This window comes from Leptomonas pyrrhocoris (genome assembly GCF_001293395.1).
Source record: "Leptomonas pyrrhocoris isolate H10 chromosome Unknown, whole genome shotgun sequence".
NCBI lineage: Eukaryota > Euglenozoa > Kinetoplastea > Trypanosomatida > Trypanosomatidae > Leptomonas > Leptomonas pyrrhocoris.
Genome location: NW_015438375.1, coordinates 94,117 through 122,034, shown reverse-complemented (window position 1 = coordinate 122,034; position 27,918 = coordinate 94,117). Strand labels below are relative to the sequence as shown.

Genomic DNA, 27,918 nt, shown 5'->3' with positions numbered 1-27,918 from the left:
CCGTACCGTTTGAACTGGATAGACCGTTGTCCTCTGCCTTCTGGGTTGCGTGAAGGGAGTGGTCTGCATCGACGGTGTGCCTCGATGCCCTTAAAAAAGCTTCAGCCAAGAATAAAATCTTCCTTTGGGGTCCGTTCACCTTTCAAGTCTTTTCCACTCCCTCTCCTCGTCACTATTAGTATTAGTATTATTCCGGCCAATTGGGTACGTCTTTGGTGTGTGTGTGTGTTGTCTTTTGCGAGAAAAGAAGAAATTAGAAACGTCATTTACCGACTCCGTTGACCCTTCCACTTTTTGCACCCATCCGGGTTTATTTTTTCTCTGAGGCGTGGTCTGAAAAGAAGAAGATGAAAGATGGAAGGCGACGCTAGCCCTTCGCGACATCGTCTGGTACACGTGCGCGGCGGCGCACGGATGCTCCTCACGGCGCTCTGCATCTCGCTCCCCCACTGGGCTCAAAACAACCTTGCGTCGTTGCTGAGGCTCATCCCTTTTCTGGCTCTCCTGACGGCGCCGCAGCTTGACACCGCCGTCATGCGGCGCGTCATCGAGCCGCTGTTTTTGAGAGCTGTGGCGGAGGTCACGGGCAGCCACGACACGCTTTCGCAGTGGAGACCCGGACTGCACACTTCTCGGTTCCTCGCTATCGCCTGGCAACTCATCCTGGTCGGGTGCTTAAGGGATAAAGACCTGGCCAGGCTGGTCACGAGCTCCCCATCTCCGTCAAACGACCTCTCGCCGGCGGATCAGCTAGCCCTTCTCAGCGATCGAGCCCTGTGTGAGCATGTGCTGTCAGTCGTGGAGCAGTCCACCCCTGCGTGGTCGCCAGCGAGTCAGCGAGCGGCTCCCAGCGGGTCTGACTCACGCGTATCGGCATCTCTCTTTGCCACCACCACACCCGTGGCGTTGGCGTCGTTCCTGCATCACGTAATGGCGCGCGCCGGGCACGAACCTGTCACGATCTACGTGCCAGGGCTGCTCACCGCACCATGGGCCAACCACCTCACCCCTCTCATGCGCCAGGTTCGGCGTCGGTACGGGGCGCACGTTGTGGGCTACGATGTTCGCGTGGATGCGCGGCTCTACGAGGTGGATATGCATCATTTACACCGGCTTGACGAACGCTGTCGCGCAAGCAGCAACGTGCGCTCCTCCGCACGCTCCACCACCACAACCGCCACCACGGGGGCATCGTCTACCGCGGCTGCCTCGCCTCCCCCGTCGACGAGCACGACGTCGGTGCTGCTTCTCGCCAGTCTGCGTGGACGCTCCGTGCACAACCGCGACGAAGCCTTTGAGTTTGCCAAGTCTCGCGGTTGGCAGGTGGTGGAGCTGTGCGTGCCGACTCTGCCTCTCGATGCGGTGGACTCGTTGGATGACGCAACGGCGCAGCCGCCGGTCGGGCGGACGCACTTCGCCGTAACCCCCGCGCTGGCAACCCGCCTTGCCTTTTGCACACGGCCCGACGTGCGCATCACTGCTTTCGACGACGTCGGAATGTACGGTGGTGCGGTGGTGCATCTGTGCGTCAACGATCGACGCCTCATTCCGCACATGATGAATGCGTGTCAAGTTGGTCTTTCCGATCCAGCCGGTGCACAGCCGGGTGCAACTCCAGAAGAGAATGCGGTCCGCAGCAATAAAGGTCGTCACGTGAAGGGCGCCGCGTTGCACTCTCTTCCCACCAAAGCTATTACCAGCGCCACCGACTTCACCGTGCGCTGCAGCGAATTCTTGGCGCACGTCTGGTTTCCCTGGTCGAGGTGTCTGTGCGACGTGCTGCAAGACGCTGAGGTCGCGTCACTCCTTCAGACCAAGACGAGGCTGCAGCAGGCCCTGGCAACGTCGAGTCGCGCTCTTACGCACAAGCTGTGCGGCATTCCGTCCGTGGTGCATCGTAACGTAAGGCGCCGGCTGTCTGGTGGTGCGTCACAAACTGGAACGTTCACTGGGAAGAGCGGAACAGTGGGCACCGTCGCGGACACGCAGGATGCTGGGGCCGGAGAGCAGCACATCACCGCGGACACCGCTGTAGAGCAGCGCACTGTCTACATTGCGCACCCGCTGCCGCCTCTCAGCTTGGTGCCAGCACCGACACCACCCACGCAACAGCAGCAGCATGATACCGCCACGCCTGCCGAAAAGTACGTGGAGCGAAAAGGAGCCAACGAAAGCGAAGGAGAGGAAGCGAAGTCGTCGTCGCCGTCCTCTCGCACGACGGACGGCGGAGAATGCGTGGGGGGTGCGCTGACGTCGTGGATGTCGCGGCTGCCGAAGCGGGAAGCAACGGGAGCCGCCGCGACGGGAGAAGCAGCGGAGGGCACCAATACGCCTGCGGAGTGGCGCATCCGTCTGCGCTGGACAGCGATGCTGCTCGCTGCGTATGCAACCGCCATCCCCTGCGCAGAGCCGCCGCCGTTGTCTTCTGCGCCCCCGGCGCGGGGCGCCGCATGTCTGGCGGCGTACGTTTCGCTTTGGTCCTTCGTCGCGCAGCTGCCGCCGTGGGTCGCGGCCGTCTCCGCCGAGAACGAGGCGTCGCGGCAGAACGACGGTGGCGACTGCCGCTGCGTGGAACTGGCAGCCACTGCCTTGCTGGTGCGGGTGGCCTACCCCGCCTCTCCGCGGGCGGTGGCGCAGCTGCTGTGCGACGAGGCCGCCGTGGACGCGCGGGCGGTGTCAGCCCGTACGTGGGAGGACGACGCCGGAGCAGCCACCGCGGCTCCTGACAAGCCGCCACGTACGCGTGACTTCGCATTCGACGACGTTCTTGTCATGCCAGGCTGCGCACACGTCGCGGCGCTCGCGGAGGAGCTGCTGTACATCCCGCTGAGGTTTTCCATGGATGTAAAGGCGCGTGGGGCCGTCTTGCGGGTGCTGTGGGACAAAGTCCCCCACGCCTACGGTAAGGCGGTGGCCACGCCACGACGCAGCGATGGTGCGCCTGCGACGGCAGTGCGGAGGCTGCAAACGCTTTATCGGAACTTTCTTTCAGGTACACTTCCCGCGTCCATCAGCGAAGGCGAGGCAAGACGTGCAGCGTCGAAGGAACGAAAGTACCGCCCTCTTCGCCCTTGCAGCACCAACCTCAGCGTCTCCGATCTAGACGTGGAGCGGGCACAGCAAGCGATCTTCCACAACGCGCAGTCCGCGGTCGCAGCCGCTGTTGTGACGCCGTCGTGTATGATGGATGCCACGACGTCCCTCGTACCACTGGCGAAGATCGCTGTTTTGCAAAAGGTGTTCTCGAAACTGTAATCCAGTTTTTGTGTTTATGCGGAGGAAAATGGGAAAGATATAATTAGAAAAAAACGAGGGAGACACTCGTTAGTGTCATATCTCCGTTTCTGTTAGCCGTGAAGCGTTGGTCCATTCACAGTGCATCGGCATCCATTGGCTGCGTGGCTCGTGGAGTGTGTTTGGTTTGTCGCTTTCTTCTCCTTCTCTTCTTCGGTTATGTTCGCCGTGTGGAAGGTGTTCATCACACGCCTGTACCCACGTGGCTTCACTGAACCGAGAAAAGAAAAAAGAAGCAGCGTCTGCCATCAGACTCGGCTATATAATTCTTTGCTTTTTCTTTCCATTTCCACGCTCAAGAAGCAAGCGATCTCGTTGCGTCGCTGTGCATTCGCCATCTACCGACGCTGTATCGGTCAATTTATTTGCTATTACCGCGTGTTTTCTTTTTCTTTTCTGTCCCTCTATACATATGTGTGTGCTCAAACTTTGCAAATGAACGAAGCACGTCTCTCCCTTTTCATTCCCAAGCGTAGAAGCGGGTGGCGAAGCGCTGTTGGCGCCGCTCATTTCCTGCACAATCGCACACGCAGAAGTACGCGTTCTGTTGCTGTTGTTATTGGAATTACTTTTCCCCCTCTGCTTTATCTACTTACCTCTGCAGCACACCTTTTTGACATACAGTCGCGGTGTAGCTGTTTTTTGTGGTACCTGCAGTACTCTGCGAACGTATTCTTTTTTGTTTTTCTACCACCATTTAGATCGTCAAGATGGACTCCTATGCCGACTTGCTGAACCTCAACTTCATGTACTCCCTGCGCACGGGGAACCTGCTCACGGACATGATGATTGCGGCCCTCCTCCCTCTTGTCTCCGGCGCGGTCGCCTACGTCACACGCACCTGGTGGCCACAGCTTGTGAACCGTCTGTTGGCTTACTTCTCCAACATCGACAGCACGAGTGTCTCCTTTCGCACCTCCGAAGAACACGCCTCCATTTATTACGGCTTCACTCTTCGCTTGGCCCTCTCCACGTACGTGACGAAAGTATTGCGGCCACGCTTCGATGTGGCGGAGCTGAAGTATCTCTCGATTCCCGGCAAGAGGATGCACGAAGCCGCCAGCTATGCGGAGGCGCTGCGGGACTTCTGCTTCGTCGACGCCGGGCCGGCGAAGGAGGTGCCGATGAAGCTGATGCACAACCTGGAGCTGAGGCAGTCCGACGCAGGCGGCGGGGACGAGGGGGACAAAAAGGACAAAGGGGAGGCGTCGGGTGGGTCCAAGAAGACCAAGGTCAGCCGTGACACCCTCTTCACGCTCATCCAGTACCGCCCCAGCTTTCCCACAATGAGAAAGCTGATGTGGGCTGAGGAAGCACGCGCTGACCGCGGTGCATCAGCACAGGAGTTGGCGGAGTTAGAGGAGAAGACGAAGGGGAACGGCGACGCGATCCAGCTCGTGCTGGACCGTGCCTTGGAGCACTACCGTGAGGAGTACAAGCAAGCCGGTATCAGCACCGACCGTTACCTCTACCAGCCGCTTCTCATGCGGCCGAAACTCGGCTTTGGCGTCAGCGGCGCCGACGAGAAGGCCGGGAACGAAGGCAAGATGGACTGCAACCGCTACCTTCTGCGCTCCGAGAAAACGTTCAGCTCCCTCTTCTTCCCTGAAAAGCCGCGCCTGCTACAGCTCATCGAGGACTTCGAGAACAAGACGGGCAAGTACGCCATTCCTGGTTACCCACAGAAGCTGGTGCTGCTGCTCTACGGTCCTCCCGGGACGGGTAAGACGAGTCTGGCGAAGGCCGTCGCAGCCCATACGCAGCGCGACCTCTTTGCCATCTCTCTCTCCCGCATCTGGTCGGACGAGGAGTTGCTGAAGTACATGTTCAGTGGCCACGTGAAGGTCAAGAACGAGGAGGACGAAAGCAACAACAACAGGTACGGCCGCAGCGACAACGAGGACCGAAAAGCGCTGGATCCGACGAAACTCGTGTACATCCTCGAAGACGTGGACGCGACGAGTGCGGTAGTGCTGAAGGGGGAGGAGGAGCAAGAGGAGGATGCGGCGCAGTCGGCGGCGGTGGCGGCGGCAGGGACAGAGGAGACGGAGCGCTCCTCTTCTGTGCCTGGGAGCCTTGACATGAGCGAGGCATCGAAAAGGAAAAGGAAAAAGAAGGCGAAGGGCTCGACGCGGCCGCTTTCTGACGACGGCGGCGGCAGTGAGCGCGACGGGGCAGAAGGGGCGGGAGACGAAGATGCAGCTGATGCTTCTCGCGCCGTTTCTGTTACGGGCAAGGAGACGGCAGAGTCGACAAAGGCTGACGCAGAGAGCATCTCGACGGAGCGCGAGGTGGTGGCCGTAAAGGGCAAGAATGCGAGACGCACGAGCAAGTTGACCATCAAGGGCTTGACGAACGCCTTGAACGGTGTGCTGGACTTCCCGCAGCGCATTGTGATCATGACGACGAACCACATCGAGAAGCTGCACCCGTCGCTTCTGCGCCCAGGCGTGGTAACGATGAAGCTGCACATGCACAACTTCGACGCGGACTGCGCATTGGCCATGGTGGCGCACTACTTCTCGCACACGGTGATTCGCCCCGAGCAGTTGGAGGAGCTTCGGACGCTCGTGGAGGCGGCGTCGCCTAAGGCTTCCAAGGCGGACACGACGGCGTCTGTCTCAGAGGACGCCGCTGTTGCCTCCGGTGCCGGCAACAGCACGAGTGAAACGAAGCGTTTTAGTCCGGCGGAGCTCGAGCAGCGCTGCGCGGAGTGCGAGACCATCGATGAGCTGCTGGCAGCCCTGCGCCAGGGCAGTCGAGTGAACACGTTTTAGCGAACTGTGCTGCACGTCACGTCTCTCCGTTGTGGAGGTCGCTTCCGGATTGAGCCAACGCGTGTGCGTAGCCCTCTACTTACTACGGCCGCCGCTAAAGCACTGTAACTACTATTTTTGTTACCTGTTGGTTTTTCCGCTTACGGAGGCCCTCAACAGTATTCATCTTTCTTTTCTCATATTTTCCTGTTTTTTCTGTTTTTTAGCAGATGCGCAGACGTCGTTGTGGGTGTTGTTTTCGCATGAGGCGTTGTCTGTTTTGTCATCAACGGGGAGCGTGTAGGATCACTGATGTGAGTGGGGGGAGTTGTTCATTGCGACTCGACAATGGGTAGCTGGAATTTTTTTTTATTGAAAACATTTTCTTTCCTTTTTCCTCCTTTCAGTTAGGATGGCAATGATAATATATTTGGCTCTTTCTCTCGTACACTCATGCTCTCCTCCCTTTGACGTAGCGCCAAAGTGAGCAGCACGGAACTGTAGAACCAACGTTGAAGCAAAGGAGCACTTTTTTTTTCCTTCTGCACCGCTTATTGTTGTCGTTTTCTGTCATAATCTTCTCCCTCTGATTATTATTACTATTATGAGACGTTTCTGTCAATTTTACTTTTCCCTTTCTTTGTTCGACGGGGGGGGGGGGGGGAGGGAGAAGAACCGCGAGATAGCTGTTACCGTTTCTTTTCTCACTACTTCACCGCTGTGTTAATGCGCTTCTGTTGGGAAGAGACGAACGAACCACGTAGTCTCTGTGTCTGTGTGTACGTGTGTGTTTCATTATACTGTTTCCCTACCTCTTTGCAAAGCATTTCGGTGCCGGCACTGCGCTTTGCAACGTGGCACTTGTATTTTGAAAAAGACAGGACCTCCGATCATTTACTCGCAGTGTTGCCGTTTTCCAGCAACCCCTGAAAGACAAGAGGGCAAATGGAACTGAAAGCGCGTGTGCGTGTACGAAACACACAACGAATCTCTATGAAAGACTCGCACCGGTTTTTGGCTGTTGTTGTCTTTCGCAAACAGAATATGTGACTCCCCCTACTGCATTTCTCCTCACCTTTCTCTATTTCGTTGTTAGCATTGTTGGATTGATGCAGTTGCTTCCACACAGCGAGCGCGTTTATTTCTCTGTACCGGTAGCATATATCTCTGTGGCACTTCTTTTCCTTGCATTTAGTTTAATCGAGTAAACTTAATTCCCTCCCCGTTGCTCCCTCACCATGACGGACCCCACGCGCAGGGACCCGACGGAATTTCTCCGCGTGCTGCGGCGGATGTCCAACACAACATCGTGGCAAAAAGCACTGATCTTCGCCTCCAAGGGTCGCATGGTCGGCTACCGTCTCACCCTGGAGCACTACAACACCATCCTCTACTCTCAATCCATGTGGGGACGTGCGCTCGAAATGATCAAGGTGATCCGCGCAATGCAGCAGGACGGCGTGCAACCCAACGGTGCCTCCTACTACTACATCGTGAATGGCATGGCCAACGCAGATCACGGCTACAACTATGACTTCAACATCAACAGTCGGCTGGAGAAGCTGCAGCACTGGCGAGTCGCGCTGAACGCGTTGCAGACCTGCGAGGCGAATGGCTTCGACACCACCGACACGATGCACAACTCTGTCATTGTCACAATGACGATTCCCGGCATGAATCACTGGCAGGAGGCGCTGCGTGTCCTGCAGAAGATTGTGGAGGAGGACCGGCAGCTGCACCCGAACATGGTCAGGTTTTTACACGACTGCCTCATACGCAATCACCGTCCGCGGGAGGCGAGTGACCTAATGCGGCTGGCGGCGGAGCGAGGGGTAAAAGGGTACGAAGGGGCGTGGGAGGCGGATGTGTTTAAGGGTCGCCCGACGGACGCCGAAGTTGAGGCGGCACGGCTATCGCGTGCAGCTGTCGCGAACAGCTTGAGCACCAGCTCGGGGATTAGCGATGACGAGGTCCCTAGCGGCACTACTGCTGGAGAGAAAGACGCCGCTCGCAATGCAGCAGCGGCGGCCACGGCAGCTACGCTCATGGCATTGCAGCTGCGTGGAGATCAGGCGCTGCCACCGGCGCAGATGCGCGAAGCGCTGCAGAAGGAAACCGAGCGCAACATCGCGGCGGAGCAGCGCGCGTTGCGGCCCTTCACGGCTGGTCTGCACCAGACAGAGATGAACTCCGTCTTTCGTCCGCGTGTACACCGCCAGCTGTGGTACCAGTGGCACCAAATTGCGAACCGCTACCGCCCAACGGCGTCTCTCAAGCGCAGGCAGCTGGCACCGCGTGACTCCCCCACCGGCATTCCAGCCTGGAATCGCCTGTAGCACTTTCCTGTTTGTGTTGTTGATGTTTTGAGGGCGGATGTGTTTTCCAAGGCCTTTTCGCTGCTTTTACACGAACATAAGTGGAGAGCAGCAAGCCGTTTGGCATGCCTGTCTCCGTGTGCGTCGCGAAGTTTCTCTACAGACTCCGTTGTCCATCTCCTCTCTGCTGGCAACGTAACAAACAACGCCCAAAAACAAAGATAATACTTGCCCTGCCACCCATTTCACAGCCGTGTATTGCGATACGCGCAGACTTCTTTGGCGCCTGCGACGCGGTGAGGACGTGAAGAAAGAAATCGTGGCGAGGCGCCGGAGAAGGTTGATTTGGTGTGTCTTTCAAGACGAGGCGCTGCCTTTTCGTTTTTGCGGGTGACATGTCTACCGGCCAGTTTCCTCCTCACACGAGGCCCGCTTTTTCTTTTTTCTGGAACGCTCCACTATTTTGTCAGATTACTCTCACTGCCTCTGCAAGCCTTCTCAGCTCTCGCATTTGTGCTTTCGTATGGAGATTGAAAAGCACAGGATAATAGAGGCGTCTACTCCGTACAGTAATCTCATGAACACCCGTTTTCTATGGTGCCGACTCGTCACTTCTCCCTAGCTCGACATTAAGTGCAGCCGCTACCCTATTCCCTCATCTCCTTGTTACTATTTTCACTATTATTATTGTTATTACTGGAGTCTGCTGGTCTTACTTCGTCATACGTTGACGTCATCATCATCATAATTCAAAATAGAAAATGTCCACTTGGGCCTCGCGTCTGTCCACGGCGGCCAAGTCTGTCACTTCCTCCCCGGTGACGGAGGGCCACATTGGCAGACACCGCACCGGCACCTCGACCTCCTCCTCCGCTGTCGCCTCACCCCTTAACGTAGGATCAGGTGCACCAGCAGCGGCGGCGGTGACCGCCAACGACGCCACGTCGTCCGACGTCCGCGAAGAATTTCGCCGCGTCGCGGAGAAATACAACGAGGAGAGCGCGTGCATGCTGCGCCTGCCGCCAGACTGCTGGGACCTCCTCACCGAGTTCCTTTCCTATGTAGACGTTGTTGCGCTGGGCCAGACGTGTCGCTCGCTGTGGGTGGTGCTGCACGAACGGGATAGTGTCTGGTGGCGCCAACTCGCGTACCTTCATCAGGACGTGCGCGACTTGCGTGGTGGCAACCTTCTGTGCACCGCACCGTTGTTTCCCCGGCCGCCGCCCGACGTGTGCATGAGTCAGTCCGAAAGTCTCATCCCTTCTCCGATCACGGCACCGTCCTCTTCGACAGCAAGGGTTGTCGAGGGCCGTCTGCGTTCCTTTGCGGCTCACCCGCGGCGCAGTGACTGGGTGCCCATGTCTGCCTACGAGCGCTTCTTTCAGGAGCGGCGCGTGTACGTGCTAGACGCGCACCGCGAGTGGCACTTTCAGGAGCTGGCAGACGTGGAAGACAAGGCCACGGGCATGTTCACCGTTGCGCTGCATGACGGGAGATTCGATTTCTTTTCCTCCCCGCACTCTTCCGATGCTGCGTCCCCGCCGTTCGTGTCGGCCGCCTCGCCGCCGCCGGCGCAGCTGCCCCGCTCAACCGCTTCCGCGGTCACGACGCCGATCCAGGCTGCCACCGACAGCGCACGCGACACGTCGCCGAACGTGCCGCCGTCGCCGATATCGCTGATGCCGCCACAGGTTGGCCGGGCGCTTTTCGTCGGCGCCACCGCCACCGCCACCGCAGCCCCCACGCCCCATCGACGGACCACATCGAACCAAACATCGGGAACGTCCGCGGGCAACAGTCCCGCCTTCGCGCCTTCGCCTACCCCGCCGCCACCGTCGCCGCCGCTGCTGCCGCGTGTGGGCGACCCCATCATCAACGCGCACAACCCGCTCCTGCAGCTGCGCCTCTACACCATCGACGTACACGGCGCGGAACGGCGCCTCCACGGTGCTGGAAATGCCGAGGATGACGAGGATGAAGGAGGGGAAGGCGGCAACCACACCGCGAGTGGGTCGGGGAGTCGCATGAACGGCTCCCACGGCCTGCGTTCCTCTGCCACAGAGCCGCCGGCTAACCTGGCCGGCATGAGCGACGACGAGGTGCTCGCGTACGTTATGCAGCTCTCTCTCGAAGAGGCGCAGGCAGCAACTCGGCAATCGCCCGCGCTGGCCCGTGCCACCCCACCCGTCGCGCCCCCGCAGACCGCGCACGAGCTGCCACAGGGCGGCGCCTCCAGTACACCCACCGCGGCGACGGCGGACCCGATGTGCTGGCCGCACAACCACTACCGCGGCGCACCCGGGGCGACGTCCCTCCCGCTCAGCGAGCTGCTCACGGTGATCGACTCGATCAACAACAACGCGCTCGATCAGCTGCATCACCACAAGGTCCGCGACTGCACCGCTGACGAGGACCCGAAGTTTGTGCGCCGTCTGGCCGAGACGCTACGCAGCGCGAAGCACCGGCGGCTGCACCTCGGCAACCACCACCGTGCCGTGCGCAACAACGGACAGACAACGCGCAATCGAGCCGGCCGCATCGTCAACGCCGATAGCGGCGCGGCCTTCAGCGTCTCCGTCACCTCTGGGGCCGGCGGGGGTGCGAGTTCACCGCAACCACCACCGCCGCCGCCGCCCATGAACCGCATGTTGCGCGGCTTCCATGGAGATCTATTAGAGATTACTCAGCGCGAGGCCCGCATGGTGGCTAACAAGCTGCTTGGCAAACCGAACATCATCGACGACTTCGTTGTCTTTCATTGCTACGACCCTGGCGAGCTTTACCGCCGGCTGTGTCCAGCGTCGATGGCGTATGCCGATGCGGCACCGGCACCAGCAGCGACCACAGCACCAACGCTGTCCACAACCACGCCGGAGGTGAAGCCTCCAGCTGTGAGTGCGGGTCGGCAGGTGATGAAGCATGGAACGTTGATTTCTGTGCCGGCGCCGTTGTACGTTGACCCTGTGGCGGGTGATGCCGTCAAGACCAACAGCGCCCCCGCCTCTCCCTCGATGTTGCTGCGTACGGTGATGCGCGAGCCCGCGCTGACGGCGCTGCCCTTCTTTACGCGCTTCTTCCTCGCCCCGGAGCTGTGCCACGACGGCTACGTCGCACTTCTCGTTGTGGATGTGGTGCGTGTGCTGGTGGTGGTGGACAAGGAAGTCGTCAGCACGGACAACCCCGACTGGGCGTCGCCGCTGATTGACCGCGGCGGCCGTGTTGTGGTGCCCGGGCAGGGTTACAATCCGCAGGCGTACACGCGAAGTGAGTACAACTACGTCCCGCCGAACCCGCCTCGCCGCAACCGTGAATCGAATTGAAAAAGGGACTGGGAAAGGTTTCTCCCCTGCTGAGCGTCGGTGGCCATAACTTTGTCATTTGTCTACTGACGTCATTATTATACGGCGGCGTGAGTCGAAGGTGATCTGGATAATTACAAACGAAGAAGCGACTTTTCTCTGGATAAAGGCGTAGCTCATAAAAACGCGGCGTAGTTGATGAAAGGGAGGTGCAAGGGACGTGAAGACGCCTGCATATCACTTCGTTTATGCGCCTCTGTTGATAACCTCCCAATAAATAATCATTGCCCCATATAGCGTGCCTTAAAGCCTCTCTCTCTCTCTATCTCTTGCTTTCTCCCCCTCCCCATGACGTTTCTGAGTCCTGTGTTGCGCGACGTAGCGACTGAACCGTGGACGACAGCAATCATTTGTTTTTCAGAAGAAAGAAAAGCGGGCGAACTAAGAGCATCTGTATTTTCACACCCCATCCTCACTTTTACGCACATCTACATAAATCCGATAGACACAAGCACCGATAGACTCCCTCAAAAAAAAAAGAATACAGGAGAAGGCTTCGAACACCTCCTCCAATAGAGCTTTGCACTTGGAGTTGAACGCACCCGTCCACACCCATCGTCTCCCCTTGTCATCATGCCCATTGGAATTACTTCCTCTCCGGCGGTGCAATCCAGGGGCGGTTACTCACACGGTCCGCTTAGAGATGCAGTGTACGCGGACACAAAATGCTTCCACGCTAAGAGCGCTGTGGTGGCTGTGGCCGCCAGCTACAACAGCACCATCTGGCTCGCTCTGCAAGACGGCCGGGTGGAGGTGCGCGACGCACACACCGGCCAGGCGATCCACGAGTTCGCCGCATCGCACACTCGGCAGCAGAAAACGAAGGTGTGGTGCGTGCTCTCCGTGTTCGACGTCCTCCATCAAGAAGCACAGATGTGGCTGGGGCTGAGCTCTGGGGCCATTGAGGTGTACACGGAGGCTTATGTGCTGCGCCGCCACCTCAGCAAACACCTCTCCGGCGTCTACTGCCTCACACAGTACCGCGGTGCAGTCGTGTACGCCGGCTCCACCGACTTCACCATCACGCAGTGGCGCGTGCACGACGGCCAGCTGCTGCGTGTGCTGACCGGACACGCCAACTACATTCGCTGCCTCTACGCAGAGGGCAACGCCTTGGTGAGTGGATCGGATGACAACACGATTCGTGTGTGGGACGTGGCGAGCGGGGGCTGCTTGCAACAGTACGGTCATCTGCACCGCGAGAGCGGCGGGGTTTCGGCGCTATGCCGGGTGGGGACGGCGATGTGGTCCGGCGATCACAGCGGCGCGATTGCGGTGTGGCGCCTCAAAGACGGTTTGGCGCTGTTGGTGTGTCGTCAGCTGACGAGTCGCGTGACGAGTCTCCGCAAAGTCGGTTCGCGTGTCTACGCCGGCAGCGCGGAGGGGCGCATCTGCGTGTTTAGCGCCAATGACTGCACAGTGGTGTCGCGTCTGGACGACCACCTGGGCAGCAATGTCTTCTCCATCACCTGCGCGGTGGAGGTGAATCGGTACTTTGTTTGGTCGGGGAGCGCGGACAACACCGTGCGCTGCTGGCACCACGATGAACACCAGCCTATGACGTCTGACCGCGAAGGCTTCTTGGACATGCGGTGGTACTACACCACGCAGCGGCCCAACCTGCAGGCGAACGAGGAACTGCTGGAGCAGCACCGCGAGGCGTCTGAGCTCGTCGTGCTGTCCAGCGGATCTGACGATGCAGTGCAGTCGTTTCTGGACGGCTTCGGCGAGGGCAACGAGACTGCTGCCGCGCGTTACTGGCTGCAGGACTCGAAGCTGAAGCAGACGCAGAAGAAGTGTGACAAGGCGGAGGAGGAGACGCGCTCGATTGAGGCGGTGGTGGGGCGCAAGACGCAGGTGCTGAGCCTCCTGCAACAGCAGCTGGCGAAGCTGACGGAGGCGCTGCAGACGGCCCGCCGTAACCAACCCGCCCTTGCCCAATCCATTCCCCCCGTTACCGTCGCTGGTGTGCCCAGCGTATTGCCAGCGGTGCTGCCGCCGTCAACCGTCCCGGCAGTTCAGTCACTTGCTGGTCCCTTAGCCGCCGCCCCGCCTGTCTCTATCCAGCAAATACAACTGCCGCCTGGCACGACACCGCTCCCGTCGCTACCGCCATCTGCCGTGCCCCTCCCGCCTCCAACCTCCTCTCTCATTTCTGCGCTGACGCCGGTATCTCTTCCTCCTGCTCCGCCGCAGGCTGCCGCAGCAGCAGCAGTGCCGCCACCACCACCACCACCAGCGGTGGTGCCCACACCACCACCCTCCACGACGACTGCCGTGCCAGTGACGGAGCGCTCCCCTTCCGTCTCGACTCGTGTGATCACCACAGCGCAGGTGACGCGCAGTCACAGCTTTGAGCCGGTGCTCGGGGCGTTGCCACCGCCACCGCCGTCATCATCTGCTGCTGCGACGGGAGGTCCGAAGAAGACGCTCGGGGCGTTGCTGCGCAGGAGCAGCGGTCCCACCTCCTCCTCCTTGTCATCAGCGTCTCCGTATTTGTCTCCCATAACGGCGACGCCACCGCAGCCGCCGACGGTGGTGGTGCTGTCCCTCACGGATACCGCCAAGACATCGCCCGATACGCCGATCCCAAAGCCGGCAGCGCCACGCGCGCGTCGCATGTCGTTTTAAATATAGAGAAAAGAAGAACAATGAAACGAGAAACGAGAAACGCGTGGTCTCTGCTGCATAGAAAGTGGGACGAGTTAGATTTATAAAGGGCATTTGGCGACTCTTGTAGTTCCTTGTGTGTGTGCGTGTGTTTTTCTATTGCGTTCGTGGTGTTGTGACTATCGCACACTTCCAGTACTCAGCGATACAATCACCGAGAGAACAGAAGAAACGGGCTGCTGGTATCTCGCCGTCATGTGTCGCCTTTCTTTTCTTGGTAAGTGCAGGGGCGCCGGCATTTAAACTTCACTCACAGCTTTGCAGTGCTGTGTACTGCCAAGCTGATCTCATGGATGTTTTATCCGGCTCTAGCGTTGGCTAGGAAAGCGACTTCGCTCCGTTGTTCACTGTCTGTTTCTTTTTTTCTCTTTTCCTTTTCACGGCTCTCTTCTTCGGTTGGAATGAGCATTGCTAGTGGCGTCGTTGACACACCTGTGTTGCTGCCGCACCTACTTGCTTTCCCTTGTAGGGCCGCCGCCTCGTTTTTCTTTCGCTTGTTGAGCGGCTGGAAGCGTTGACCTTACCACATTCAAGCGCAAAGCAGAGAGCACAGAGCGCACCCATCCTTTCCATTACACCTACTCGTACAAGTTTCGTTTTCCCTTTTTCATTGACGTGTACAACCTGTTACATCCTATAAACAGGGAATGACCGCCAAGCCAGAGCAGTCGGTGGCGTCCGAGCTGGTCGTGAATGACCGTACGCTCGTCGTCCCTGCCCCTCCGCTGTCGCTCACCAACTCCGGCGACCTCGTGTGGGTCGCTTTGTCGGACGGCAAGGTGGAGGTGCGCAACGCGCGTACAGGCGAAGTTGTACGCCGCTTCGAGCCGGCTCTCGCCACCACAAAGGCGGACGGCACCGGGGCTGCTGCGGGTGGTGCTGCCCCTCCCAACAGCGCTTCTGCTCTCGTCAATGCCTCCTCTGTAGTGGGCCTTCTCTCCAACCTTACCAACCGAGTCCTCGCGGGAAGTCAGACGCTGCCAGGGAGCGGTGCGTCTGCTTTGAAGAAGCAAAGCGAGGAGAGCCCCGTGCGGGTCGTTGTGCAGGTGCGCTACCTCCTCGCCGTGCCCATCGCCGACTGCAGCACACACGTGTGGCTTGGGCTCTCGAATGGCGCGATTGAGGTGCACGAAGGCGGCGATCTCCTCCACAGCTCCGTGGGGGCCGTCAGCACGTCGTCCAGCGGGGGCTTTCTGGCTGTGCTACGCAAGCACACGGCTGCCGTCACGTGTCTCGCGGAGTTTGGCGGCTATGTGTACTCGGGCAGTGAAGATCAGCGCATTGTGCAGTGGCGGGCAGCCCACTCGTCCTTTGTCAGCCTCTTCACGAGCCAGTCGCCGCACCAAGCTGCGGTGCGCTGCCTCTACGCGGAAGGCAACGCCGTCGTCTCCGGTTCGGACGACTGCACCGTGAAGGTGTGGGATGTCGGTGAAGGCACGATGCGTCTGACGGGGTACTTCCACTCCCGCAGCGGAGGTGTTCTGTCACTATGCCGCGTTGGCGAGCTTATGTGGTCGGGGGACGCCTCTGGCCAGGTGGTGCGCTGGCACATCCGCACGTGTGAGGCGGTCGCGCTGCACCGCCCCCACCGCGATCGCGTCCTGTCCTTGTGCCACGTCGGTGACCGCGTCTATTCCGGCTCGGCGGATGGCACCATGGGCATCTTCGACGCCGCGACCGGGCAGCTGCGGCAGCAGATCACGGACCAGGCGCTGGGCTGGGTGACCACCGTCGCCTGCCCAGCCGAGCTGTCTCGGTTCGTCGTCTGGTCCACCAGCGCGGATGGCGCCGTGCGGTGCTGGTATCAGGACGAGTACGTCGGCATGACGGCGGATGAGTTTCGGTTTAACGACCCGTCGTGGTACGAGTGTGGCTCGACGCCGTACCGCGAGTTTCGTGCCGCGGTAGGGCAGCGGACGAGCCGACTGAAGCGGCAGCTGGAGGCCATCGAGCAGCGGGATCAGCAGACCATGGCAGTGCTGCGCCGCTGCAGCACCGTCTTTGGCGGTGGCGGGGCGGACTTCGCAGAGCAGCAGCGACGGCTGCAGGAGCAGCTGGCGAAGGCGGAGGAGCGGTGCAGCGCTGCGGAGGCGCGTCTTGCGCAGCGGCGAGAAGTCGTCTCGCTGCACGATCGCGACATCGCGGCGACGCTGCAGCTCATACAAGCCGCAAAGAACGAGTTGAATACGTTCATGCCCGGCGAGGCGGAACGTATCTTGGCCACGCTGCCTGCTGTGAAGGCGGAGGATGTAGTCCCCTACAGCCAGTCGCAACCTCCATCGTCATCCACCGGCGCAGCGCCTCCGTCCCAGGCGCCCATGACCACCGCCGCCGGTCTTTCGACGTACGCTGCGGGAACCGCCGTCCCGTCGTGGCCGCCACCAACGCTGGCACCGCTGCCCACAACCACAACCACTGCTCCCCTTCCACCTCCGGCGGCGACCACGTCTACACTCGGTGTTGGGGGCCCTTTGTCCACTGCACCGCCTCCTCCACCTCCACCTGCTCCTGTTCCTGTTGTTCCTGCAGTGTCACCCCCCGGGGTTGATGCGGCAACAGTGACACACCCACCACCACCACCACCACCACCACCACCGGCGACAGCGGCCACCACCACCACCGCACCTCCAGCTGCAGCGTCACCTCCGCTACCTGCCCAATCGTCTAAGCTTTCACCCGCCGCGGGGGTGGCCACTGTCCCGGTGGACGACGGACTCAACTGGACGAACCCGCACGTCGGCAACTACATCCAGCGTCGTTACTACGGAGCCTCACCAAGCTTACGCACGATCGACTTGATGAAGCAAGAGCGTCGTCGGGGGCGGCTGCCGAGGGTGAAGGTGGAGCCGCTGCAGCGCGGCCGCTCGCACTCGGCGACCTCCGCGGCAACCGCCAAGTCCCGCACCAGCAGCGTCAAGGAGAGGGAGCATGTGGCGGCGGCGACAACGCCAAAGACGTCCACTACCACGACCACTACGACAGTCGTCACAACATCAGCGCAACCCGCCCCTGCGAAGTAGATAGATAGCGACATATATGGTGTGTGTGGGTGTGTGGTGGAGTCGATGGAGGTAGGAAACGCTGGCACGTCCGACGAAGGTGTGTGTGACAGATTTAATCCATTTTAGAATACAACAGTGCACAGCTGCCTGTCGCGAGTCAGCTAGTAAGCAAACCTTCGTTCTGTTTCACTCGCGCGGAATTGCCTGACCTCCCTCTTTTTCTTTTTCTGGAGCTGACGTGGAGATAGAACGCAAGCATAGAGAAATAGATCGAGTGCGGGGTTTCTTCCTTTTTCCTTTAGCATCCTGCGACTTGAAAAAATGACGCTCTTTGAAGCAGATCTATCTGCTTTTCGCAGCAGCCACATTTGTTTGTTTTTTCCCCTTCCATCTCGAGCAACAAAACCCAACAAAGAACAACGGAATACGAGAGCAACACGTTAGTGCTGAAAGCGTCGAATTACTTCAGCTGAGTATTAGCGAGCTGAACGGCTCCAATTCACCTCATCCTTTTTGGCGCAGATCATTATGATTGGGCTGTTTCCGATGTCCAGTTCACCTATTGGTCTCTTTCTCCTTCCACTGCACTGCGGCACCGCTTTTCTCCTCCTCTCTGCTTGTGTTTGATAGGCTCACGTGCAAGACAAGCTGCAACGATGAGCTTCGTTCCTCCGCCTCCGCCAGGTGTTGTGGTCCCGGCACCGCCGGCCGCCACACCCGCCCCCTCGGCCGCCTCAACCGCCGTAAAAGTCGTCAAGCCGGGAGGGGTAGCGTTGGACATGTCCGACGTCTTCGGCCCTCCGAAGACGGGTGCGAAGAAGTCCCTGCCTCCGTGGGAGCTCAAGAAGAAGTCGCCGTCGCCCGGCGCTGCCAAGCACGCCTCGGACGACTCACTCAATCCTCCTGCGGACGTCGCAGCAAGGAGCTCCTCCCCACCGGTGCCCGGACAGACGGTGTGGCCGTCCGCGAAAGTGGCGGGCAAGATCGTCTTCAAGTCCACTGCCGAAAGAAGCTACCCCTCCCTCAGCTCCCTTCCCACGGCAGGAAGCGGGGCAGACGCGGCCAACGCACCGGCCGCTGCCACGCGCAAGTCGCTACCCAACGCCTTCTTCACCGCCTCCCCGAACCGCAGCTCTTCTCCCCCACTGGCGTCTGTACGGGCCAGCACCGTGCTGCCCGCAGCGACTGTCACGGCCGCGCCAGCCGCCTCGCTTCCCCACGTCACGTGGCTCTCCACAGCAGGGCCCGTGCCGGCCGGTGCGGATGCGGTGGCTCAGTCGACGCTCGCCTCTGCTGCCGCCACGGGTGTCCCTCCGCAGCCGGGTGCGACCGCCACGCAGCCATCACCTCCGCAGCCCAGCAGCGACCCGGCTGCCCGCGCCGCGTCTGCGCGCATTGTCGATGAAGCCGTTCGGGACATCCGACTGCACCTTGCCACGCCATCGCATCCCGTGGTGGTGCCACACCTGTTGTTTCAAGGAAAGGAGCAGGTGGTGGTGGTGCCGCCGCTCGGGCCGGTGCCGCCAAAGAAGAAAAATGAGAAGGCGGTAACGGCGAAGGGGAAATCATCTTCGGTTAGTTCGGCTACCACGGCAACCGCCCCTGGAACGTGGCATAACGCGTACGATCTGAGGCCCTCGCCGTCGTGCGACCCCGAGTATCATCGTTGCTACTCGTGCACGACGTGTGCGGCAGGAGGACGGTCGACAAAGCCTGCGTGGCGGCGGGGGTACTTTCAAAACGTGGACGTGCACCGCTACATTGTTCGGCGCTACCTTGGGGAGCCGCCCCCGGTGGAGCACTAGAAAGCAGAAATGATGGCTTGGCGGGTTGACTCATGCGCTTTCCAAGAGACCACCGACGCGTGTGCAGTCACTCATATGGATGTTTATACCGTGTCATCCTCCTTCTTTTTTTTCTTCTTTAGAGCGTTACAACCTTTTTTGGTGCTGTGTTTTTCCTTCGGTCTGTAGTTTGGGGGGGGGGGGGGAAGTGAAGAAACGCGATGATCAATTAGATTTATTTATGTTTCTTTTCACGCTATAGATGCACGACGCAAAAACTACAAACAACACGCAAGACGAGAGAAGGCGAAACATAGTTTCTCTGCACGTATGGAGGAACGGTGTGCTGCTGTTGCCGGACACGGAGTCTCCTGATCAAATTCCCTGGTGGCAACATCACGGGATCTATTTCGTGGTGTGCGCCGCGTTCATTCTTTTGCTATTATTATTATTATTGTTCTCTTTTATCTTTTCTTCGTTCCACCGTCTCTTGCCACACAAACGAAATGCACCGCCTTCACGTAGGAAGAGATGAAGTCGACTGCCTCGCTGCGGGCCCTGCACGCCTTTGTGCGAGCCCCACACTACCGTAGCATTCCCCCGTCCGGCCCCAGCGGCATTATCATCAACCGCGATGTCCTCAATCGCCAATTTCGTGACTTCTACAAAACACTCCAGCACTCTACCCTGGTCGACAAACTGCACCTCATGGCAGAGCGGCCCGGCGTGGAGTCGATGCGGGTAGCAGATCAGCTCGCCTGCGTCGGTCCCGTTTTACTCGGCATGCCCCTCACCGGTATGGAGCACCGCGCGACGGAGTTTCACGATGCCATGCGCTACGTCCGCGTCGCGGGCGGGCCCACCAACGTCTCCCCCTACCTGCAAGACAACGACGCCTGCCGCTGCCACAGCGGTGACATCGTGGTGCTGCCGCAGGGGATCGCCGTCGGGCACGGGCCGCGTACGAACGCCGCGACGCACCAGGTGTTGCGCGATATTTTCTGCGCCGGCAGCAACAGCAGTGGTGGCGAAGCGGCGGAGGAGGGGGTCAGCTTTGGGGCGAGTTCGTTTGAGGTGGTGACGTTGGAGCAGGAGGGCGACGCGCCCCCGCTGGGCGACTACTTCGGCTTCGCTGGCAACAACATCCTGCTGGTGTGGAAAGACGAGCACGGCCTACTGGCGGTGGACCAGCTGCAGCAGCAGCTCGCCAAAACCAATCAGCAGCTGAAGGTGGTGTACCTGGAGCCTGGATGTCACTTCTTCACCTTTTACGGCGTCGATCTCTCGGTGGATGTGCTCGTGCAGAAAGGGTTTGAAAGGTCCATGGATGCGCTGGCAGCGGAAGGACTAAATCCCATCTCGGTGCAGTGGTCGGAGATGGACAAGCTGGGTGTTTCCATGCGCTCCGCGGTGCTGCCGCTGAAGTTCTTCCAGAGCCCGTCCAGCTCTGGTGGCGTGCTGCAGCGCAGTCGCAGCCGTGTTGGTCGCTGGCAGTCCAATCAGCTGGCCAAGTAAAGCCGTTGTGTACTCAACGGGAATTGGGAGGGGAGGAGAAAAAAATTGGGTGCGGTATGTGAATTGGGTTTGATGGTGCCTTTTTTTTCCCAGTCTTCTCCGAAATCGGTGCGAGGGCGCCGAAAGAAAGAAAAGAAGAGATTCTCCTCGCTGATGTGCTTCAACGCAGGAGGGGACTTTTGGGGGGAGGGCTGGAGTCGTTGCGTGTTGTGTGGTTCCACCCACACCCTACTCTCATCCTACAGACAGTGGTGTTGTCACAAGCACACAAGCACGTGCGATCATACTTCTGCGAAGCAATTTACCGTCTCAGAAGCCACGTATTAAAACGGTTATGTTAATAGATGATGGCAAATCACTCCTTGCGTGATGGCAAAAGCCATTCCTCAAGAAGATGGAGAAAAGCGCTGTTGCTCTCTCTCTCTACGTAAGTAGTGAATATCTTAAAACAAGGGAAAGTGTCATGGCAATGCTCTCTCGTTTCCACGCTCCACTCAGATGTGAGCTGCGAAGCTCTCACTCTTTCGTATTTCGACCCGAATTTCTTCTTCGCTGCTCCTTGCTTTTCTTCTCTTTTTGGGGGGCGCCAGACTCAAAGCTTCACATTGAGCTCGCTGTTGCTGCTGCTGACTTTCCTCAGGCCACGCAAGGCGAAGAGAAATACAACAGATGAGCGTGGGAGTTTGCGCCTTCTCCTTCGTTTCTCTAAAATAGATTTTTGCAGTGCGAGTTCTTGTTTTGTTTGTTTGTTTGCTTGTTTGTTTCTTCTGCCTCGATTATTTCACACACCCACACCTACATAATAACGTTTTTTTTTTTGTTTTCCTAGAGTATTTTCTTCTTCTCTTTTTCTTTTGACGCATTTTATAAGGAGGTGGTGGTGGCAGGGGTCCCGTTAACTACACAAATTACGCATCCCGTCACATTCAAATGGACATCACTCCGTCCAGCTCCCGCGCCCTGCGGAAGCGACTGTGGGGTCTGTTTATTTCGTACTCCACCGTGGAAGCGGACGCCAACGGTGCTGAGGGGCGTGCGCCTGCGCCGACGTTAACGAAAGGCGGTTTTCTCACCTGCATCGACGCCCTCGCCCGACGCAGCACCTTTCGCGGTTTCTTTATCGGCAACGAGGGCGACGGCGCCATTCGAGAGGCGGCCGCAGAGCTGCAGACGCCCACCACGCAAGAAAGTTTGTGGGAGGCAGCTCTCGCGTACGAAGGCGGACGTGCTGTGCGCCACCCATCTGCGGATCCCGCTGCCGCCGATGAACTTGCGAGCAACGACCACTTTGCGGAAAACGACTTCTTCGGTGAGACGTGCTACCGCGGCGGTGGGAGTCCCAGCGGGCGAGTGTTTCACCGCGCACCGGGATGCCCCAAAACCTTCGCCGATCGCTTTGCGGAAGGCACAGAAAACGTCTCATGGAGTGCCTTCGAGGCCGTGGTGGTGCTGCACCTCGTCGATCGGCATCACTTCGTGCACTCGTTTCTGGCGAGTGAAATTGCTGCTCTGCGCTCCCTGGCCGTTGGTGGCGCCGAAGTGGAAGAAGAGGAAAGCGCAGCGCAGTCGGTGCCGTTGTCAAGCACGCCAAATGGCTCTCCGCCGCGCCAGCTTTCCCTGCTCTCCGCCGCTGTGACACCACTACACAACGACGTCTTCGACACCACCGCTGCGATATCGGGGTGTTCCACGAAAGAAGAGAAGTGTCTCGACTTGAGCCGTGTTGTCGGGAGGAGACGCCAGCCGCTGCTTCGCGTTTTGTCCACGCAGCTTCAGGTGCCGCCACCTCATACAGGCACGCCTAAGCGCCCGCCGCAAGTTCAACGCAGCCAAAGCGATCCATTTCCTGATACTTGCAAACCGAGCGTAGACGACTTCAACAAACCGGCGCCACCCCCGCAGCGCAAGCACACGCAACGCGAAGCAGCTGGTCTGTCCATCCAGCACCACGGCAACCTCCCTCCCGCGCACCACGAAACAGCCACGGCCACGTTTGTTTCCTCGTCTTCGCCGTTCCAACGAGCTGTGCTCTTCTTCCCGCGAAACGGAAGCAGTGGAGTCCGCAGCGCCGCGACGCGCCTACGCATTCCCCTTACGCCCCCCTCCGTGTCCGTGTCTGTCTCTGTCTCGTCGTCTTCCTCGTGTGCGTCGGACACGCTCGTGGCAGCCACCGCGTCAACGGCCGCCTCTCTCCATGGGCTCCGTCTTGCACTTCGTACGTCATCTGCCTCCCCGTCTCCGCGACGCCCGGCAATCTCGAAAAGCACCGCAGAAGCAAAAAAGGAAGCACCAGGGATAGCGGCTGCAGAGCCGACTGAGGTAGAAGCCGCTCCTCTTCGTCTTGGTGATGACCGTGGCGGTGGCGGTCCGCGACTGCGACTGTGTTCGCCTTTTGAACTCAACGTGGCGCAGGCGCAGCTGTCGACGAAGGCCAAAAGCCCTCATCCGCGCAAGCTGGGCGAAGGCCATCCTGTCGTCACACCGGTCCCTGAACCAACGACGCGAAGCACAAACTCAAAGACCGACAACGGGGCTGCGTCAACGGCAGCGGCCGAGGTGCAGCGGCCGAAGCTGGCGTGTGCCGGCGGAACCGCACGCGGACAGCGACGCGTGTACACGACTCGGCGACCACGCACGGGGGTAAACAGTGCGGCTGTTGCAGCGCAGAGCACCAGTGCTGCTGCAGTGGCCGTACCGACCGGTTTGCAGATACCTCTCTGTGTTGCTTCGCCACCTGCACTCGTAGAAACATGGCCAGGCTGCCACAACGAGCCGTCCATGGAACTGGAGCCGCCACCGACAACGCGAAACGGAGAAGCACCGTCCTCGCGGCGCATCGCGTCGCCGTCGCCGTCTATTCCGTTCGACGCCGAAGACGTCGAGCAACAGCACGGAAGGTGCAGTTGGGGTAGAAGCGGCACCGTCGAGCACGCCGTGGAGGTCCGCCGCACGACGGCTCTACCAGTGCAGATCGTTGAAGGCGGGATGACGGAAGCGGAAGGCAGTGGCGGTGGTCACGCGCACTCGTGGCGGCGAGACGAGATACAGTATGCATCTCCAGAAAAGCCAGTCTCATCACCTCCAGCTGCAGAGCAGGAGACGGTGCAGGTCGTACCTTCCTCGTCATCTTTGGGACGCCTTCGGACTGAGGAAGGGGAGAATCTCGCTTCCACACAAGAGCAGCAGCAGCAGCAACTCATGTCCCAGTTGTCCCCCTTCTCTACCACACGCGAGCCGTTTGCGCGCGCCTCTCACATGACGCTGTCCCGGTACACCAATACCGCGTTGGAAAACGCATCTCGGCCTTCTCCCGCAGCGGCTGCCATGCTGGGTGAGACAGGAAGCAGAAGAGGAAGCGACGGACGACCACTTGCGTTGCGACAGGCGACTGCTCCGTCCCCTACGCCGACCCCGCGAGATGAGCGAAGCGACAACACGGCGAGGTCGCCTGCTGCCTCCTCCTCTAGCAGCTCTGACGCAAGGGCACAGAGTTCAGAGTTGGCCCTTCCCCCTCCGACTCTTTTGTCACCGCAGCCAGCGCCGCTGCAAGCGTACCACAAACCTCAGCGAAGCACCTCCGCAGCAGTCGCGGCATCACCGCCATCACAGCAGCAGCAGCAGCCACAGCTCACCCGCGCGTCTTCCCCTCCGCAGCGCATTGGCGTGCCGCGCATCCTTTCCCCCAATTTCACCTCTCCGCTGATGAGCGCGCGAGCGACGCTCGGGTCCGTCTCACCGCGGCAGCACAACGTCAATCCCTCCCTCGTGTCTCGGCAGCCACACTCATCATTGAAGAAGAAGCGCGAGGGGAAACCTTTCACCTGCACCGTTGTGTACGCCGGCGATCCCCACGCAAACGGAGAAGCGGCGGGTGAGGAGAGCTGTTGCCGCACCCCACCTCGCCACGTGTCACCAGAGACGCCTGAGACGCTCCGTCAGACCCCCACGAGTCGTCTCTCACCGGTCGTGCGGCTGCGTGAGCTGCAGAATTCCCCGCTGACAACGCCGCGGCGACCTCCGCAGTCGCAGCAGGGGCAGACGCAAAACGATGTCACGACACCACCACCGCGGCTGTCTCACCGTGCGCGGGTGCGCTCGAGCAGCCGCGGGGGCCGTGCGGCAAATCCGACACCGCCGCGTGTCCCGCAGACGCGCATGCAGATGTCGCCTTCGGGAGACTTGCAAGTTACGCCCCGCCGCTGTGCTCCGTCCGCCTCTCTTCCCGCATGACGCGACGAGAAACAGGCGACCAAGTTGGTGAGCTTCGTTGACGGTTCTCTTCCGCTTTCTTCCGCTTAGGTTACATTATATATTATTCTGTTTTGTCTTGTTCATGTGTTTGTTTCCAAGCACACACACGCTTTGTTCTTGTTTTCTTCTGTAAAGCTGCCTCACTCGAATCCCCTTTGTACTCACCGTTTACTGTGGTGTCACGTTTCGTGTTCTCACCCCGCTTATCGAGGACGAACCCCCATGAGGTTGCCCCTCTTGTACTGTACCTCCACTACCAAATAAAAGAAAAGGAAATGCTGATCAGCAGCGAGCAGTGTCTAGTTGTTGTGCGTTTCCGAATGCCGCGATTTTTCAATGCTGTAGGGAAAGGGACTCCGTGTGAGCAGGCCGCCACCTGCTAGATGATGTAAGCAAAAGCGATCATTTCGTGCTGTTGTTGGCGTTTGTCGAAGGAATAAAACTAATTCCTGACGAACCTCGCGCGCCTCGACGCTTTGCATGTGCACACCACTGCTGTGTCTTCGCTCTCCTGCTAAACTCGTCACCTTCTTTGTTTTTTTCTCGCTTCCTCTCGTCCCTCACAAGTGGCGTTGCCGTGCAACCGCTTACGCTTGCTTTATTCTGTTTTTTCTGTTTCGCAAATAGATGCAATTCACATAGCAAGGAAAAAAATACTCTGCCGCTACAACAGAGTTATCCAGCTACTTGAAAAAGAAGGAGCCTCCTCCCTTCCTCGATACACGTATCATGCGCCCATCTTCCACCACCTGCCACACGCTGTTTCGTCGAGGTGGCGCAGCGGCAGCGGTGGCTGCTGTCTGTCACCCGAGCAGCAGCAGCAGCAGCAGCAGCAGCGGTGGCAGTGACAGCAACGTTCTGGTCGGCGATATCGCCTTAGGTGGCGCCTATTCCATTCAACGTGCGCGCATCCGCACCGTCATCCCACCCCGACCTGCAGTCACGACGCTGGCGTACGTTAATCACTTCGGCAGTGCAGTGCGCACCGGGGTCGAGACGGACACCTCGCTCATCCGCACCCGCGAAAACAAATTTTACCTCCAGCGCGTCCTCCCCAACGGCGAGGTGGTGCGGTGGCGCGCGCCCGGTCTGGACTACTTAAAAAACGTCACCAACTTTGAAACTTACGCGTTAAATGAGATCGACGAGAACGGTGGGGTGATCATCCCTGCCGATGTGATGCCGACAGCTGCCCAGGACGCCCCGAGCTACCGCGACGCGGTGTACTATATCAGTAAGCTGGAGGGGACGACCAAGTTTACCCGCAAAGACCGCCGCCGCTGGCACCGGCGCCTCTTCGCCCATTGGAAGGAAAGTCCGGACAAGTACTTGAACCACACCTTCGGCACTTACGGCGTGGCCTTCTTAGTACTGCTGTGGCTGTGCGTGCGCGGCTTCCACAGCATCAAGAATCAGAAGCCCTTCTGGGACATGAACGTGTACGGTCGCACCGACGAGGAGCGCGAACGCACCGATCCGTGGCTGCGGCTGAAGCGCTTCTCCGACCGCCACCCCGAGCACGAGGGCATGGACATGTCTCCGGTGATGATGACGCCAGGGCAGTCTCGCCTGTCCAGCGCGCGAGCGGAGTTGCGCGAGTCCGACTTTACGGACCCGCATTACCACAGCGAGTTGTGGTGGAAGATTCGGCACTGCCGCTATTACGGGCACTGGCCGAAGGGCATCACGGAGTAGACGTATGAAACAGTGAAATGGAAGAGCTGCTTCGTTTGGCTTGTTTGTTCTTCTCCCTAGCGTGTGTGCCGACTGTGTGGTTGGGTGTATTGAATGTGTCAGGAGCTTCGGTGTTGTCCCGTTGTGCAACAGATGGTTACAATCTTTAAAAGGGAAAACGAGGGCAACGGTGCCGCGCGGAAGCGAGAACGGCGTAAAATGTGGCCGAAAATCGTTGTTTGCACCTTCTTCGGGTTGCGATTCAAAGCGCTTACACTCCTGTCTCGCAGGGACGTGGGCGCTCACGGCGGTGTAGAGCATTAAACGCGTAACAGCAACAAGAGGAGGAGAGAAGCTATTTGTGTGTGTGTGTGCGTGAACGGGTGTATTAGATGACTGTATGTCTGCTGCAGACTGAATTATTTTTCTTCCTCAAAGGCTGCGTTGCCCCTCTGATCTCTTGCCTTTCTACTTCTGTGCACACCGCTCCTTTTGTGTGTGTGCCGCTACTGTTGTTCTCCTCGTTTCACTTCCCAGTCAAAACTATTTTAAAAGAAGAAAAGAATCAGAGACGGAGAGAACGCGTCCACTTTTATTGAGGCTGTGGCGAAAAGCAGAAAGCAGCGAGTACTTCTACCGGAAGTGAAAATGTCAATGACACAGAATATCGTACGGCGCATCTTTGGCGACCGCAAACTTCCAGAAAACCTCTCCGATGAGGAGTACGACAAGTACATGCACGATAATTTCCCGAAGTGGATGAAGGAGTTCGAGGATGGCGGATTCTTAGAACAAACAAAGCTACCCCCTATCAAAAGCGAAGAGGAGCTGGTTGCCAAGCTGCAGGAGCACAAGGATGACCTGCTGGTGATCAAGTACTGGAAGCATGGGTGCATTCCCTGCTTGACCTTTGCGGAGATGTACAAGGAAACGGCGGAGAGGTGTGCGCGGGAGAACAAGAGAATTGTGTGGTACAGCGTGGACACCAAGGCTCTCAGCACACGTCAGTTGATCGACTACCAGCTCATTTCCGGCACACCGACAATCCAAACTTTCACTGGACGGAAGCAGGTAGGCAACGAGATCCGCGCCGTGAACTCAGAGGAACTGCTTGCGGAGCTCAACAGGCGACTTCCGAAAGCTCCTTAGGTCGCTGCTTTTTTTTTCTTTTCTATTTCTGTGTCGTCAGGGAGACTTCGTTAGGCGCGTCACACTCGCATTGCCGCGATGCGAATGGTTATTGCTGGGTTCTCCTGATCGTATAAACGTTTGCGCTGCACTTTGGGTGCTTTGTTGCG

General features: G+C 59.0%; 11 protein-coding genes across 16 annotated transcripts; all 11 read left to right on the top strand.

Annotated features, from left to right (window-relative positions):
• Positions 1-184: 184 nt before the first annotated feature.
• On the top strand, positions 185-3,721 carry ABB37_07493 (hypothetical protein). 2 transcript variants are annotated; one of them, XM_015806153.1, is made up of 1 exon: positions 185-3,721. In XM_015806153.1, exon 1 carries the CDS (start codon positions 355-357, stop codon positions 3,253-3,255), a length of 2,901 nt encoding a protein of 966 aa, XP_015655075.1. In that variant the 5' UTR covers positions 185-354; the 3' UTR covers positions 3,256-3,721. The 2 variants fall into 2 exon arrangements, with proteins under 2 accessions (XP_015655075.1, XP_015655074.1); XM_015806152.1 differs by having other exon boundaries at positions 247-3,721.
• Positions 3,722-3,897: 176 nt separating this feature from the next.
• On the top strand, positions 3,898-6,071 carry ABB37_07492 (hypothetical protein; the record flags this gene model as incomplete). The annotated part of the gene is made up of 1 exon (XM_015806151.1): positions 3,898-6,071. The coding sequence occupies exon 1, from the start codon at positions 4,005-4,007 to the stop codon at positions 6,069-6,071; it is 2,067 nt and encodes a 688-aa protein (XP_015655073.1). The 5' UTR covers positions 3,898-4,004.
• A 1,074-nt stretch (positions 6,072-7,145) lies between these two features.
• Positions 7,146-8,386, top strand: ABB37_07491 (putative mitochondrial hypothetical protein; the record flags this gene model as incomplete). 2 transcript variants are annotated; one of them, XM_015806150.1, is made up of 1 exon in its annotated part: positions 7,146-8,386. In XM_015806150.1, exon 1 carries the CDS (start codon positions 7,289-7,291, stop codon positions 8,384-8,386), a length of 1,098 nt encoding a protein of 365 aa, XP_015655072.1. In that variant the 5' UTR covers positions 7,146-7,288. The 2 variants fall into 2 exon arrangements, with proteins under 2 accessions (XP_015655072.1, XP_015655071.1); XM_015806149.1 differs by having other exon boundaries at positions 7,165-8,386.
• Positions 8,387-9,066: 680 nt separating this feature from the next.
• On the top strand, positions 9,067-11,685 carry ABB37_07490 (hypothetical protein; the record flags this gene model as incomplete). The annotated part of the gene is made up of 1 exon (XM_015806148.1): positions 9,067-11,685. The coding sequence occupies exon 1, from the start codon at positions 9,127-9,129 to the stop codon at positions 11,683-11,685; it is 2,559 nt and encodes an 852-aa protein (XP_015655070.1). The 5' UTR covers positions 9,067-9,126.
• A 360-nt stretch (positions 11,686-12,045) lies between these two features.
• Positions 12,046-14,355, top strand: ABB37_07489 (hypothetical protein; the record flags this gene model as incomplete). The annotated part of the gene is made up of 1 exon (XM_015806147.1): positions 12,046-14,355. Exon 1 carries the CDS (start codon positions 12,298-12,300, stop codon positions 14,353-14,355), a length of 2,058 nt encoding a protein of 685 aa, XP_015655069.1. The 5' UTR covers positions 12,046-12,297.
• A 444-nt stretch (positions 14,356-14,799) lies between these two features.
• Positions 14,800-17,414, top strand: ABB37_07488 (hypothetical protein; the record flags this gene model as incomplete). Of its 2 annotated transcripts, none has more annotated exons than XM_015806146.1 (1): positions 14,800-17,414. In XM_015806146.1, the coding sequence occupies exon 1, from the start codon at positions 15,042-15,044 to the stop codon at positions 17,412-17,414; it is 2,373 nt and encodes a 790-aa protein (XP_015655068.1). In that variant the 5' UTR covers positions 14,800-15,041. The 2 variants fall into 2 exon arrangements, with proteins under 2 accessions (XP_015655068.1, XP_015655067.1); XM_015806145.1 differs by having other exon boundaries at positions 14,809-17,414.
• A 638-nt stretch (positions 17,415-18,052) lies between these two features.
• Positions 18,053-19,201, top strand: ABB37_07487 (hypothetical protein; the record flags this gene model as incomplete). Its single annotated transcript, XM_015806144.1, has 1 exon — positions 18,053-19,201. The coding sequence occupies one exon, from the start codon at positions 18,053-18,055 to the stop codon at positions 19,199-19,201; it is 1,149 nt and encodes a 382-aa protein (XP_015655066.1).
• A 503-nt stretch (positions 19,202-19,704) lies between these two features.
• On the top strand, positions 19,705-20,695 carry ABB37_07486 (putative mitochondrial mitochondrial RNA binding protein; the record flags this gene model as incomplete). Of its 2 annotated transcripts, none has more annotated exons than XM_015806143.1 (1): positions 19,705-20,695. In XM_015806143.1, exon 1 carries the CDS (start codon positions 19,712-19,714, stop codon positions 20,693-20,695), a length of 984 nt encoding a protein of 327 aa, XP_015655065.1. In that variant the 5' UTR covers positions 19,705-19,711. The 2 variants fall into 2 exon arrangements, with proteins under 2 accessions (XP_015655065.1, XP_015655064.1); XM_015806142.1 differs by having other exon boundaries at positions 19,709-20,695.
• A 589-nt stretch (positions 20,696-21,284) lies between these two features.
• ABB37_07485 (hypothetical protein) lies at positions 21,285-24,925 on the top strand (the record flags this gene model as incomplete). Its single annotated transcript, XM_015806141.1, has 1 exon — positions 21,285-24,925. The coding sequence occupies exon 1, from the start codon at positions 21,626-21,628 to the stop codon at positions 24,923-24,925; it is 3,300 nt and encodes a 1,099-aa protein (XP_015655063.1). The 5' UTR covers positions 21,285-21,625.
• Positions 24,926-25,512: 587 nt separating this feature from the next.
• On the top strand, positions 25,513-26,641 carry ABB37_07484 (putative mitochondrial hypothetical protein; the record flags this gene model as incomplete). 2 transcript variants are annotated; one of them, XM_015806140.1, is made up of 1 exon in its annotated part: positions 25,513-26,641. In XM_015806140.1, exon 1 carries the CDS (start codon positions 25,676-25,678, stop codon positions 26,639-26,641), a length of 966 nt encoding a protein of 321 aa, XP_015655062.1. In that variant the 5' UTR covers positions 25,513-25,675. The 2 variants fall into 2 exon arrangements, with proteins under 2 accessions (XP_015655062.1, XP_015655061.1); XM_015806139.1 differs by having other exon boundaries at positions 25,573-26,641.
• A 515-nt stretch (positions 26,642-27,156) lies between these two features.
• Positions 27,157-27,769, top strand: ABB37_07483 (putative mitochondrial hypothetical protein; the record flags this gene model as incomplete). The annotated part of the gene is made up of 1 exon (XM_015806138.1): positions 27,157-27,769. Exon 1 carries the CDS (start codon positions 27,269-27,271, stop codon positions 27,767-27,769), a length of 501 nt encoding a protein of 166 aa, XP_015655060.1. The 5' UTR covers positions 27,157-27,268.
• Positions 27,770-27,918: the final 149 nt, after the last annotated feature.

What these genes read in the sequence shown, in the direction of transcription:
- ABB37_07493 (XM_015806153.1), top strand. Translation starts at nt 355, where the DNA reads ATGGAAGGCGACGCTAGCCCTTCGCGACATCGTCTGGTACACGTGCGC.